This window comes from Salvelinus alpinus, chromosome 29 (assembly GCF_045679555.1).
Source record: "Salvelinus alpinus chromosome 29, SLU_Salpinus.1, whole genome shotgun sequence".
In the NCBI taxonomy this organism is placed as follows: Eukaryota; Metazoa; Chordata; class Actinopteri; order Salmoniformes; family Salmonidae; genus Salvelinus; species Salvelinus alpinus.
In genome coordinates this window covers 19,901,655-19,915,418 of record NC_092114.1, presented here as the reverse complement: position 1 = coordinate 19,915,418, position 13,764 = coordinate 19,901,655, and the positions used below count along the sequence as shown (strand labels likewise).

Sequence of the window (13,764 nt, the reverse complement as noted above, 5' to 3'; positions counted from 1 at the left end):
GTTCTTTACCCCAGACAGTGTACAGCAGCGTAAGAAAACATCTAGAACCGCTGAAAATAAATCTTAGAACCACACGTTCTAGAGATCATTAAAAAAAATAGCAATCACCCTCCTCTTAGCTAACACAAATATCCTACTCCACACATGATATTATTTAACAGTACTGTAAAATGCTTGCATTTGTTTATTTTTTCCCAGCTGCAATTAAGTGGCCACAGCAACAAAAATGTATACAATGTACATCCCTATGAGTTAATCCATTTATTCATCATCATGATCATGATCCACCAGCTAATACCCCAACAGTAGAACAGAGCAGTCTTTCTTCTCCTACTAAGGTTGTTAACATTGTTCCCACAACGTTGTTATATTCTTACTGAGACGTTATAAGACAAGCGGAAAGTGAATTTTGTTAAATCCTTTCAGCTTTGCTCCAACAGGGATTCAACAGCCAGACAGTGTATTGTGTGTGACTTCAGTTCTAGTGGGATGAGGAGTACTGGACAGGGCATCCTAGCTTTAGATCACTCACAAATGAGTGAAATGCGAGAGAGAGAATGTTAAAAAATAGAAACCAAAAAATAAACATTTTGCTTTTCTTGAGAAATAAAGTATAAGTCAGACCACTAAAGAAATGCAAGTGAATTTTTTTGTTAATAACACTACATTTATAAAGACCACCATCGATTATAATTTAAACATTTTTGTGGGGGGGGGGGGGGGGGGGAACTACTCCAAACCCACACTGAAGCTGTTTTCTGCTAACTGTACAGTTTTTTAATGATTATCTAGACAACTCCCTAGCAAGCATTAGTCCTGTCAACTGTAAATGGAAAAAGTAGACTACATTGCAACACCCTATGTACAGTATATTATATATATATATATTTATATCACACTGGCTGTAATTATGACAAGATATATTCATGAGAATCATTAGTGCAAGGCAAGAGGAAGAGACCTGGACAGAGTTATTGACCAGGACGGGTTGTGTGTATGTGTGTTTAAATGTATATGTAAGTAACAGGTCCAGGGTTTAAAAATAACACAAAAGTGTATGTGTGTGAGCGAGCTGTGTTTTAGCTTGTGTGTTATTTAGATCTGGGAGGGTTTAGAGAAATAAACCTGCGTCTGACTGTGTTTGTTGTCTCTGAGGATGTTTTATCACCAAACAGTCCAGTCTCCCTCTGTGTACACACACTGCACTTCCTAAAGAACAGGGGATGAATAGTGACCATGACAAAGAGAGACATCCTGGTTGGCACCCTATTCCCTATATAGTGCACTACTTTTGACCAGGGCTTTAGTCAAAAGCAGTGCACTATTTGGGGAATATGGTGACATTTGGGACACACCCAGTGTCAGCTGATTCCTAATGAAGAAGCTCTCAACACCTAGAAGTCACCTCACCATGTTCCCCTCTCTCAACGCCTAGAGGTCACCTCACCATGTTCCCCTCTCCCAACGCCTAGAGGTCACCTCACCATGTTCCCCTCTCTCAACGCCTAGAGGTCACCTCACCATGTTCCCCTCTCTCAGCGCCTAGAGGTCATCTCACCATGTTCCCCTCTCTCAACACCTACAGAGGTCACCTCACCATGTTCCCCTCTCTCAACACCTACAGAGGTCACCTCACCATGTTCCCCTCTCTCAACACCTACAGAAGTCACCTCACCATGTTCCCCTCTCTCAACACCTACAGAAGTCACCTCACCATGTTCCACTCTCTCAACACCTAAAGAGGTCATCTCACCATGTTCCCCTCTCTCAACACCTACAGAGGTCACCTCACCATGTAACCCCTCCCTCGGACAGAGACCATCAGGTCAGGATGGAAAGGGGTCTGGAGGCTTGGCATTCAGGGGGCGGGGGGTAAGGTGAACATGTGAACAAGTCTCAGAGGCTCAATGCCATACTGTGGTGATAGCAAGTAGGGTTGGTGAGGGGGATAGCAGGTAGGGTTGGTGGGGGTAAGGTGGTGATAGCAGGTAGGGTTGGTGGGGGTAAGGTGGTGATAGCAGGTAGGGTTGGTGGGGGTAAGGTGGTGATAGCAGGTAGGATTGGGGAGGGTAAGGAAGTGATAGCAGGTAGGGTTGGTGAGGGTAAGGAAGTGATAGCAGGTAGGGTTGGTGAGGGTAAGGAAGTGATAGCAGGTAGGGTTGGTGAGGGTAAGGTGGTGATAGCAGGTAGGGTTGGTGGGGGTAAGGTGGTGATAGCAGGTAGGGTTGGGGTGGGTGTGGAAGCAGGTTGCTTTGCTTTGCAGTGTGAAGGTCCTTGCAGACACTGAAGAAATCACAGAGCCAATATTGTGAACCATTGCACGATGCCACTAGGACAGCTATGCCCAATCCCAAATTGCCCTCTAACCCCTTAGGTAGACCTGAGAGAATTGAATAGGTGTGAGCATTATGGGGATCGCTCCACCTTGCCCTCTGATAGGCTAGGTGGAATGTTCCCCGATTGTTTGACCTCAAATCCTCTCAGACCTACATGAAGTACCTAAGGGGTTAGGGTTTGATTTGGGGCTGAGCATTAGAAGCAGGCAAGGCCCTGGGATGGGACAAAGAGAGACAGAAGGGAGAAACTCTATACTAGCACTACTAAAGGTTTAGTGGGCAAAGCATATGAATACGTTACTCAAGAGACAGATGAGGGTAGACAGAGATCAACAGAGAGAAACTAGAAGGAACCCAAGACCACTGCTAAACAGTCTTTTCCTTCGACTTGTCAAGAATTAGCCCTCGCAAACCTTTGGAGCCTCTCCCCCTCAAATATATTTTTTTGTGCCACTGAATAAAGTTAACACAGATTTTTTCTCATTATCAAGTTAGGCCTTGTAGTGATACATGCATCCATAATTCCCACTATAAAAAAAAATAAACAAAACAAAAAAACAAACAGAAAGGACAGATATTGTGTTAGAAACACAGAGCGATAGTCTGTAGCTATCCCAGGAGATGAGACCACCATCAGAGTTGCCCCGCCCCTTAGTCCTGCTGCTTGCCAATAGTCAGGAAGAATGAGGTAGGGAAGGCGGGCACTAATTTCAGAAAAAAAGGAGGAAGGTGTCTCAATTAGTAACAGCAGAACCAGTAGGGGAGAGGGAGGGGCGGGGCGTCGTTGAGAGAACTATAGATGAGGGCGTTGCTTTGCATTAGTTACTGCAGAGGAGGAGGAGAAGGGTAGAATGGGAAGGGGGTTCAAAGGGCATCTTTTTTCATTGCTGCAGATCAGAGAGTTTTGGGTGGGGGTCATCACATTAGTTACTGCAGTGTGGGGGGGAAAGGATTTCGCTTTAAGTACTGCAGCAGGGGGCCTTAGTTGGCTGGGCGGCTTCCGTTAGGTCGACGCCCCTGTTCCGCCCGCTGTTAGCTCCAGTGGCCGCAGGCTCGCTCTTGGGCAATCTTTTCGCTAGAGGATGGAAGAAAAACAAACAAAAAAAACTTCACAAACGCCAGCTACTGATGAGGATCGCTTGATCAAAACATCCTGCTAGTTCCATTTCCTTGATACATGTCTAAGTATGTATTTAGTGAGTATTTGAGTCTGCAGGGCCCTATTCAATTACACATCAGTAAGTGATGTGTGTCACGGGGTGAGAGGAACCTACCAATAGCCATGAATATCTCGTTCACATTCATAGACGTCTTGGCCGACGTCTCCATGAAGAGCAAGCTGTTGTCGTCTGCATATGACTGGGCATCCTGGGAAAAACAACCATGTCAGAGACAGTCACTGCCTGTCAAATGCAGACACACACCGATGTGTTCTCGTGACACCAGATAGGTACAGGTGTTTGGGGGACTCACCTGGAAGTCCACGGCTCTCTTGCTGGCGAGGTCAGCCTTGTTGCCAGACAGGGCGATGACAATGTTGGGGCTAGCTTGTCTCTGCAGCTCCTTCACCCAGTTCCTGGCCCGCGCAAATGACTCCTGAGACATGGTACCAGGGAAATGGTGATGTTAAAAACACTTCACTTTCAATTTGGAATCCCTTATCTTCAATGGAGCGGAGCCCTAGGCCAACTTCCAATATATGTGAATAATCCCACGTGAAGGGATCACCAGTGTGACCACATATCCAAACATGTGAGATCAATTATCATTTTTACAAAGGAAGGTTGGTTGCACTGGTTATATAATCTATCAAGATTATGCTACTTGCCTCATTTGTGATGTCGTAGACCACGATGGCGGCCTGCGCCCCTCTGTAATACATTGGCGCCAGGCTGTGGTAGCGCTCCTGTCCTGCCGTGTCCCAGATCTCAAACTTCACCGTCGTGTCGTCTAGACACACTGTCTGGGTCAGGAAGGCCGCTGGGGAGGAGAGAAGAGAGTTGTCAAATACATAATTGACGTGAACACATTCAACAATATGAATGAAGGGATAAATAAATAACTACAGCCCAGACCCAACAACAACCCATAGTCCCTATTGCTCCATTGTCTGCAGGTCTGAGGTTCCTTCCGTAACTGGTTCCTTCAGATCTTATAACACTGAAGGGATAGAGACTTCTAGAAGAGGCTATAGATACTTTTCTGTTCCTGGCTTAAGTGCATAAATGAGTGATGGTCACCTCCAATGGTGCTCTCCTGGAACTCGTGGAACTGTCCCTTGACGAAGCGGAGCACCAGGCTGGACTTGCCCACCGCCGACTCCCCCAGAAGTACCAGCTTGAACTGGCAGATCTTGTTACCAGCGTTAGACCCGTTGGGTCTCGTAGCTCCTCCCCTGTTGGCCATGGCCTAGTCAGATCCCCCGGTCAGTGTTTGTCCTGCACGTCTGACTATGCTGTCAGGGCTTCAGCTGGAGGCGGCGGTAGAGAGAAGGAAAAAAGGAACAATTATTCACAACTCCGATTATGTTTTTCGCTAAGGTTATGTCAGATGTGGGAGAGATAAGAGGATTTTGAAGTAGAGATATGGATGTTTTCGTAAAGTTGTTTTGACATGTAGTTTAACCCTGGCCTATATCCTCCATAAGTGAGTCAAGGTGACAGTATGGAAGTGGACATGCTTCTCGAAAGAGAAAAAAACCTTGATATTCGTGTCCAGACTCTCCTGATAAATCAACTTAGCCCTTAAATATATGGTGAAATCTTGGAATGGAATGAATGAGCTACACAATGAACTGGACATTTTATTTCCCTCCTTCCTCAGGGAGGTAGAAACTGAATAGATGATCCTGTCTACTGAAGACAATTGAGTGTGGCAGGCTGCCCTGAAAACAAGTTGTCAAAATAAACATGGCTTGTGCCAGTCAAACCTTGCTGTAGAGCTGGGGCATATTAATATGGGCACACCATAGCAAAACACTGTGCAACGGAAAACAAATACAAGCTTTTCTTAATGGACAAGCAGATAGTATATCCCTGTATTAAACTGTTTTCTCCCATTTTCTGTATTGAATATGACCCAGCCCAGTCTCTGAGTGCATGGTATCACAGAGATGGCTGAATATGTGAGCTCACTAAAATATAATTTCCCTCATCAAATACACCATACATTGCTACTGACAGAGTTGTGTGTGCCTAATCTGTAGACTATGAAAATGTTTTTAGAAGACAGAATAATATGGCTCTGATCTGGACTTCCCATATGCATTTACAGTCAAAACCATGCAAACTCTTTCGGTACACACAGTAACATCCCCACTCGGAGCTGAAATTGTACCCCTCAAACTTTCCAAAACACACACACAATTTGTCATAGAGGAAAACACTACTCAGCAAGGACGTTGCAGTGTTGCCTTCCAATGTAAATATGTTCGCCTACATATAGCTAATATAATAGCTAAGTTAGTTAGAAGGTAAACATGCGCAATAGGCTGACAGCAATGCCAACGGCCTGTACTTGTACTGGCTGTTGCCTTCGTGGTGGGAAGTGACTCAACCAGCACTGTTATGAATCTCTGCAGTGCTAGTATGGACTGTTCAAACTTCTAACAATGTACTAAATTAGCATAGCTAACGTGGCCTACTCTTCGATTTATTTTCGAAGCCACAGTATCTAACTGGAAAATTGAGAGTACGCCATTTTCCAAATAGAAGCAAATGCTAACCCAATTAACGTTAGCTTGCAGCTACTGTTAGTTAGTTAGGTGACTGGGTGGCAAGCTAACGTTAGCAAAACAAGTCCGATTGCGAATGTGATGATGGAGCTGGCTGGCTTACTACATTTTCAATAAGCTAACTAGCAAGCAGAAGCGTATGACGAACCCATATCCACACATGATCAACACAACTAGGATAAACAACCAATAAATAGCATCACGAACACGGTTTTGACCGGAACGATTAAATAACAAAACCGTTGTTAGGTCTCTTCCCGACCCAAATCCGGGCCAAGGCCTATTTTTTGCATTTCTCATCAGACGCCAATGTTAGCATATCAAGCTAGCTAAGCTAGCCTGTTGACAACTAATGAGCTGAAATCTACAACTTGTCACACCATTTTGCTTACTATACCTGAGTGCCAGGCGGTTGACGAACACAGAATACCACACACGAGTCTATACACAAAATAAAGGTCGCAGTGCGGACAGATACGTATTGTTGAACATACAAATAATTTCAACAACCCCGATCACGTCTCCTCCTTTTTCTTTCTTCTTGCAACTTCCCCTTTTACTAGAACCAAAACACAAACAACCCCTTCCGCCCATTCTGCCACGTCACACAGCACGTCTGCTCTGCAGAGGTAACGCCGGATTCATGAATTTGATTGTTTTTCTTCTAGGATGAAATCAAGAGTAACGTGCGATTTCAAGTGATTTGGATCAATGTAGTAAAACTAGTTAGAAGCAGACGTTAGATTACCCAATTACTTTGTTATTGGATCTGCCATTTAAAATTGAAGTAAATACAGGGCTCAGATAAAAGCTTTTGGATAATTAAGATGAAGATGACGTAAATATGCATATAGATGTATTACTCATAAAGTGAAGGGGGGGCCAATGTGCACCAAAAAAACAATAGCTGAGGGTAAGGTGTAGGTTAGGCTGTCTCATAGGCTATCTATTGCCGGATTTAAAAGAACTGGGAACTCCGAAAACATAATGACGTCAGTGATTTTCAGGTCGGGAAGTCGGAGCTCTAGATAGCGTCCCGAGGTCCTGAGTTGGAATTGCGAGTTGGGTGACCATTCAAATCGATTTATGATAGTCGGAGCTCAGTTGTTCCACCGAGTTCCCAGTTGTTCTGAACGAACTGAAGTCGGAGATTTCCAAGCTCTCAGTTGTTTTGAACGCGGCATTTGTATCTGACTCAGAGGATTTAACCTGCCATCTTGTTTGTTGAATGGATGGTGGCAATGTTTTATTGTATTGCCTTTTGGTTCAACTCTCATCATCAAGAACAGTATGTGTTTCTCAACCTTGTTCGTTCCAGGGACTGGCCATGCTGTCCCTTGTGTGTCTGGGACTGGCAAGATATGGCTTTTCCTCCTATATTAAACCTAGCTTTGAATAACTAACTCAATTAGGGAGTAAACGTTATTTATAATAAGGGTTAGAAAATCGGACCTCTGAAATGAAAATGGATGGACATCCCATATTTTACATAAACCCTCCCATGAACGCTTGAAAAATAATAAGTGACTCCCCTATACCCCAAATAATACACTATATGGCCAAAGGTATGTGCACACCCCTTCAAATTAGTGGATTTGGCTACTTCAGTCTCACCCGCTGCTGACAGGTGTATAAATCGAACACACAGCCATGCAATCTCCATAGACAAACATCGGCAGTAGAATGGCCTTACTGGAGAGCTCAGTGACTTTCAACGTGGCACAAGTCAGTTTGTCAAATTTCTACCCTGGTCAACTGTAAGTGCTGTTATTGTGAAGTGGAAATATCTAGGAGCAAGTGGTTGGCCAGTGTGGAAGAACTTGACTGGCCTGCGCAGAGCCCTGACCCCATCGAACACCTTTGGGTGGATATGGAACGCCGACTGCGAGCCAAGCCTAATCGCCCAACATCAGTGCCCAACCTCACTAATGCTCTTGTGGGTGAATGGAAGCAAGTCCCAGCAGCAATGTTCCAACATCTAGTGGAAAGCCTTCCCAGAAGACTCAAGGCTATTATAGCAGCAAAGGGAGGACCAACTCCTTATTAATGACCATGATTTTTGGAATCAGATGTTCGACAAGCATGTGTCCACATACTTTTGGTCATGTGGTGTAATGAAACAATAAAGTGGAACATGCTTACCGTTTATCCTTTGCAATGAAACTGTCCCTGTTTGCAAATAATTTAATCTGAGACAGGCTGCATTAGGAATCTGAGCATGGTACTTTAAAAAATGAGGACTACCTTTCCAACCCAGACAGAGTAGACCTACCTTTCCACCCCAGACAGAGTAGACCTACCTTTCCACCCCAGACAGAGTAGGCCTACCTTTCCACACCAGACAGAGTAGACCTACCTTTCCACCCCAGACAGAGAAGGCCTACCTTTCCACCCCAGTCAGAGTAGGCCTACCTTTCCACACCAGACAGAGTAGGCCTACCTTTCCACCCCAGACAGAGTAGGCCTACCTTTCCACTCCAGACAGAGTAGACCTACCTTTTCACCCCAGACAGAATAGGTCTACCTTTCCAACCCAGACAGAGTAGGCCTACCTTTCCAACCCAGACAGAGTAGGCCTACCTTTCCAACCCAGACACAGTAGGCCTACCTTTCCAACCCAGACAGAGTAGGTCTACCTTTCCAACCCAGACAAAGTAGGCATACCTTTCCAACCCAGACAGAGTAGACCTACCTTTCCACCCCAGACAGAGTAGACCTACCTTTCCACCCCAGACAGAGTAGACCTACCTTTCCAACCCAGACAGAGTAGGCCTAGCTTTCCACCACAGACAGTAGGCCTACCAACACTGAAAAATGTGAGCTTTAACTAACTGCTGGCTACTCTTCCGTGTCTTAATGCAATGAGAGAAGGTCACAAGTGTTTCCCCAAAAGCTGTCTGGGTTTTACATCTTCGATTGTACAGAAAGTGAAAAGCTTAATCAATTTATAGTGGCAGAATTGATTACTTCCCAAGCAAAGACAATGTTTTGTCTCCATTGGCTATAGGGTTGTATAAAGTTGTAGCTCAGACTCTGAATGTTAAAGAAACAAAACAATGATATCCCCATATGCATCAGAGTCGCGTCTTTCCCAGGTACTGTACAGCTTGTTTCTAGCATAAAGCATCGCGGACCACAGTGCTGTTAAATATCACTTTATATAATAGGTTCCATTTTATTTTGTTAAAAATCTTAAGGTAACAAAGCGTATGCCTGTGCTTTTTGCCATTTTCTTTAATAAAGGGTAGGCCTATGGGATACCCTCTTATACCCCCTAAACTTGAGTCTTGATTTTAACTTAACAGCCCTTCACTGACACAGAGGTATGCTTTTTAAAGAGTGCATGGTGGGTGGATGAATTGACCTCCAAATATATGGATATAGCAGCCTGTACAAATATATGGATATAGCAGCCTGTAGCCTAATTTTGTAGACCTCCCTCTTATTTCTTAAATAGGAAGAAATAGGCTCCAACACAAATCCCTCTTGTTATTAGTAAAGTCTCATTAAAATTACGAAGTTGAAATGAATTATGCCTAAATTGAAATGAATTATGCCTACTCGAATTTGCCTTCTTTCAGCACCATGAGCTGTCCATTTTCGATTGATTTTTAAGCAGCTGCTGCTTCAAGTTTCAGCACAACAAAGTTACTCAAATTTGGCTTATTGTCAGGTCAATAACTCTGATGAATACATAAGAAACATATTGTTTTTAATAACATCAATTATAGTATTAGCAGGCTAACAAATTTGACCCCCGGTCCTCCTTCCCATCGTCGTGCTCTCCTTCTCAAACCGAACAGAACAAAGGCTATAGGCTAATCCGCGCACAAGTCTAGGCCTAACTAAAAATTAGTCAAAGAGCCTTTGACTCTCTTCCTGAACTGTTCAGCAGACAGCACACAAAAACGTTTATCATCAGCAAGAGCCGAGCAGGCCGGGGCTCAGGGTTGGAATATCCATTGCAGTGTGTAATGCAGCCTAGTTTTATTCACACCATCCCAGCAGCTATCTTAGAAATATTACTTTGCTCTGTGCTCCTCTGAGCATGCACTTCGTAGCCTATAGTCTATAGGTTATGGATAATTTGATTGAGACCACACTAAATAGCCTATAGGCACACATCATATTGAGCGCCCAGCGGAGTATCAGAAATGAGGGGCGGCATCGGGCACACATCGATATATAGCCTAATAAGCAACTAATTTCCGAAACATATTTTACATTCTAAAAAATATATATCTCAATTTCATCAATAACAAATTACATGACCCTCCGTTGGACTAGATTTAAAAAATACGAAACCCTCCACTTGAATGAAATTGAAAAAGCATTTTCCTCCAGGTAACCAACCATTCTGTAAATTTCGATCCATCCCTTAGTATCATTAAAACATTTCACAAACTGGCACGGGTCCATAGACTAGAGGATGAGAAACACATGTCTTGGAGCAAGATGCTGCTGCTATTTGAACCAGAAGAGGGAGCTCAAGGCTTTAAAATGATACCATACATACAGTCCATTGGTGGAGGTCTAGATGCCTGTTACCGTGACGTGTCTCACAGCTGGAAATTCTGTCTGGACATCCTGAGTCCTATAAATGAAGGCTGACATACACACTAAAGACAAATAAACTATCAACAGCATTGTGAACCGTATAGAAATTATATTCTATAAGGCTACCTTTCCATTTCCACATTGTGTTATTCATCCAAAGAAAGACAATTTACTATTTTTGTATCGCAAGAGTGATTCTGTCAAAATCCTCTGGTTTTCTCAACCTTCCATTGATCAATCTGCAAACCAACGTGTTAACAAAGTAATCAATCAACCAAAACCAAATAGATATTCAGTCTTGGTTGTTCTGCCTTTATGAAGATGTAAACAAGTCACAGCCAAAGTCAAGCCTTTTACAACCTGAGGTTGGAGTAGCAGCAGTGAGTTGGCCTACAGACTCTCTTTAGGAAGCCTCTCCTTGACCCTGGCATGGTATAATAACCTCCACTATTGTACTTTGACAGTGGGGCTATTCTTAGTACAGTACACTTAGCCCAGTGCAGTATGGCACTGTTAAGGGTCATAATCGCTATTCAATGAAACCCATAGACAGTATGTCTGTCTGGTCCCTTAGGCCCAAGTCAAGGAGGTTGCATTGGATCCCCGGACAAACAATAAGATGATGATTAATTTGCCCATAAAGTACTCACACCCCTTGATTTTTTTCAAAATTCTGTTGTGTTACAGCCTGAAATAAATAAATACAAATTCACTGGCCTACACACAATACCCCATAATGTCAAAGTGGAATTATGATTTTTGCAAGTTAAACATTTAAAGCTGTATTCAACCCCTTTGTTATGGCAAGCCTAAATATGTTCAAGAGTACACATTTGCTTAACAAGTCACATAATAAGTTGCATGGACTAATAATAACAGTGTTTAACATGACTTTTGTACGACTACCTCATCTCTGCATCCTGCGCATACAATTATCTGCAATGTCCCTCAGTCGAGCAGTGAATGTCAGACACAGATTCAACCACAAAGACCAGGGAGGTTTTCCAATTTCCTAACTCCATTGCCGGAGAGGAAGGAAACTGCTCAGGGATTTTAATGGCTGTGATTGGAGAAAACTGAAGATAGATCAACAACATTGCAGTTACTCCACAATACTAACCTAATTGACAGAGTGAAAAGAAGGAAGCCTGTACAGAATTAAACATATTCCAAAACATGCATCCTGTTTGCAACAAGGAAGTAAAGTAATCTGCCAAAAAATTGGCAAAGCAATTCACTTTGAATTGAATCGACACTGTAGTTGCTTACCAAGAAGACAGTGAATGTTCCTGTGTCCGAGTTACAGTTTTCACTTAAATCTACTTGAAAACATATGGCAAGACCTGAAAATGGTGTCTAGCAATCATCAACAAATAATGTGACAGAGGTTGAAGAATTTTGAAAAGAATAATGGGCAAATGTTGCACAGTCCAGGTGTGGAAAGCTCTTAGAGACGTACCCAGAAAAACTCACAGCTGTAATCACTGTCAAAGGGGCTTCTACAAAGTATTGACTCAGGGGTGTGAATACTTACAGTACCAGTCAAAAGTTTGGACACACCTACTAATTCAAGGGTTTTTCTTTATTTTTACTATTTTCTACATTGTAGAATAAGACATCAAAAATATGAAATAACACATATGGAATCATGTATTAACCAAAAAAGTGTTAAACAAATCAAAATATAGTTTATATTTGAGATTCTTCAAAGTAGCCACTTCTGCGGTCCAATCATCCCAAACCATCTCAATTGGGTTGAGGTCGGGTGATTGTGAAGGCTAGGTCATCTGATGCAGCACTCCGTCACTCTCCGTCTTGGTCAAATAGCCCTTACACAGCCTGGAGGTGTGTTTGGGTCATTGTCCAGTTGAAAAACAACTGATAGTCCCACCAATGATAGTCCCACAAACCAGATGGGATGGCGTATTGCTGCAGAATGCTGTGATAGCCATGCTGGTTAAGTTTGCCTTGGATTCTAAATAAATGACAGACAGTGTCACAAGCAAAGCACCCCGACACCATCGCACCTCTTCCTCCATGCTTCACGGTGAGAACCACACATGCAGAGATGATCCGTTCACCTACTATGTGTCTCATAAAGACACGGCGGTTGGAACCAAAAATCTCAAATTTGGAATCATCAGACCAAAGGACAGATTTCCACCGGTCTAATGTCCATTGCTCGTGTTTCTTGGCCCAAGCAAGTCTCTTCTTATTATTGGTGTCCTTTAGTAGTGGTTTCTTTGCAGCAATTCGACCATGAAGGCCTGATTAACGCAGTCTCCTTTGAACAGTTGATGTTGAGATGTGTTTGTTACTTGAACTCTGTGAAGCATTTATTTGGGCTGCAATTTCTGAGGCTGATAACTCTAATGAGAGTTATCATTCCTGTAGCGGTCCTCATGAGAGCCAGTTTCATCATAGCGCTTGATGGTTTTTGCGACTGCACTTTCAGAAACTTCAAAGTTCTTGACATTTTCCGTATTGACTGACCTTCATGTCTTAAAGTAATGATGGACTGTCATTCTCTTTGCTTATTTGAGCTGTTATTGCTATAATATAGACTTGGTCTTTTACCAAATAGGGCTATCCTCTGTATACCACCCCTACTTTGTCACAACACAGCACAACACAATAATTTGTTCTTAACTGACTTGCCTAGTTAAATAAAGGTAAAAAAAACAAAAACAAGGCACACCTGTTCATTGAAATACATTCCAGGTGACTAACTCATGAAGCTGGTTGAGAGAATGCCAAGAGTGTGCAAAGCTGTCATCAAGGCAAAGGGTGGCTACTTTGAAGAATCTCAAATATATTTAGATTTCTTTAACACTTTTTTGGTTACTACATGATTCCGTGTTATTTCATAGTTTTGATGTCTTCACTTTTATTCTGCAATGTAGAAAATAGTAAAAATAAAATAATGCAATGAGTAGGTGTGTCCAAACTTTTGACTGGTACTGTAGGTGCACACAGGTGACAGACACATTCATTACCGTCTTGTAATCATTAGTACAACAGTTGCAAACTAGAGTTTCTTTTGGATAAATGCAGGTATGGTTATCCTCATTTCGTTCCGTTTGCTTCCTTTAAGAAACGTTTTTCAACAGAATGGGCAGAATGAGTACACCTGTCATG

General features: G+C 42.9%; 1 protein-coding gene across 2 annotated transcripts; it reads right to left on the bottom strand.

Moving 5' to 3' along the window:
* Nucleotides 1-150: 150 nt before the first annotated feature.
* LOC139559245 (ras-related protein Rab-5A-like) lies at nt 151-6,673 on the bottom strand. Of its 2 annotated transcripts, none has more exons than XM_071375052.1 (6): nt 6,564-6,673; nt 4,577-4,806; nt 4,165-4,316; nt 3,810-3,932; nt 3,611-3,704; nt 151-3,411 (listed from the first exon to the last, which is right to left on the bottom strand). In XM_071375052.1, the coding sequence occupies exons 2-6, from the start codon at nt 4,740-4,742 to the stop codon at nt 3,296-3,298; spliced, it is 651 nt and encodes a 216-aa protein (XP_071231153.1). In that variant the 5' UTR covers nt 4,743-4,806; nt 6,564-6,673; the 3' UTR covers nt 151-3,295. The 2 variants fall into 2 exon arrangements, with proteins under 2 accessions (XP_071231153.1, XP_071231151.1); XM_071375050.1 differs by having other exon boundaries at nt 6,467-6,638.
* Between the last annotated feature and the right edge of the window lie 7,091 nt (nt 6,674-13,764).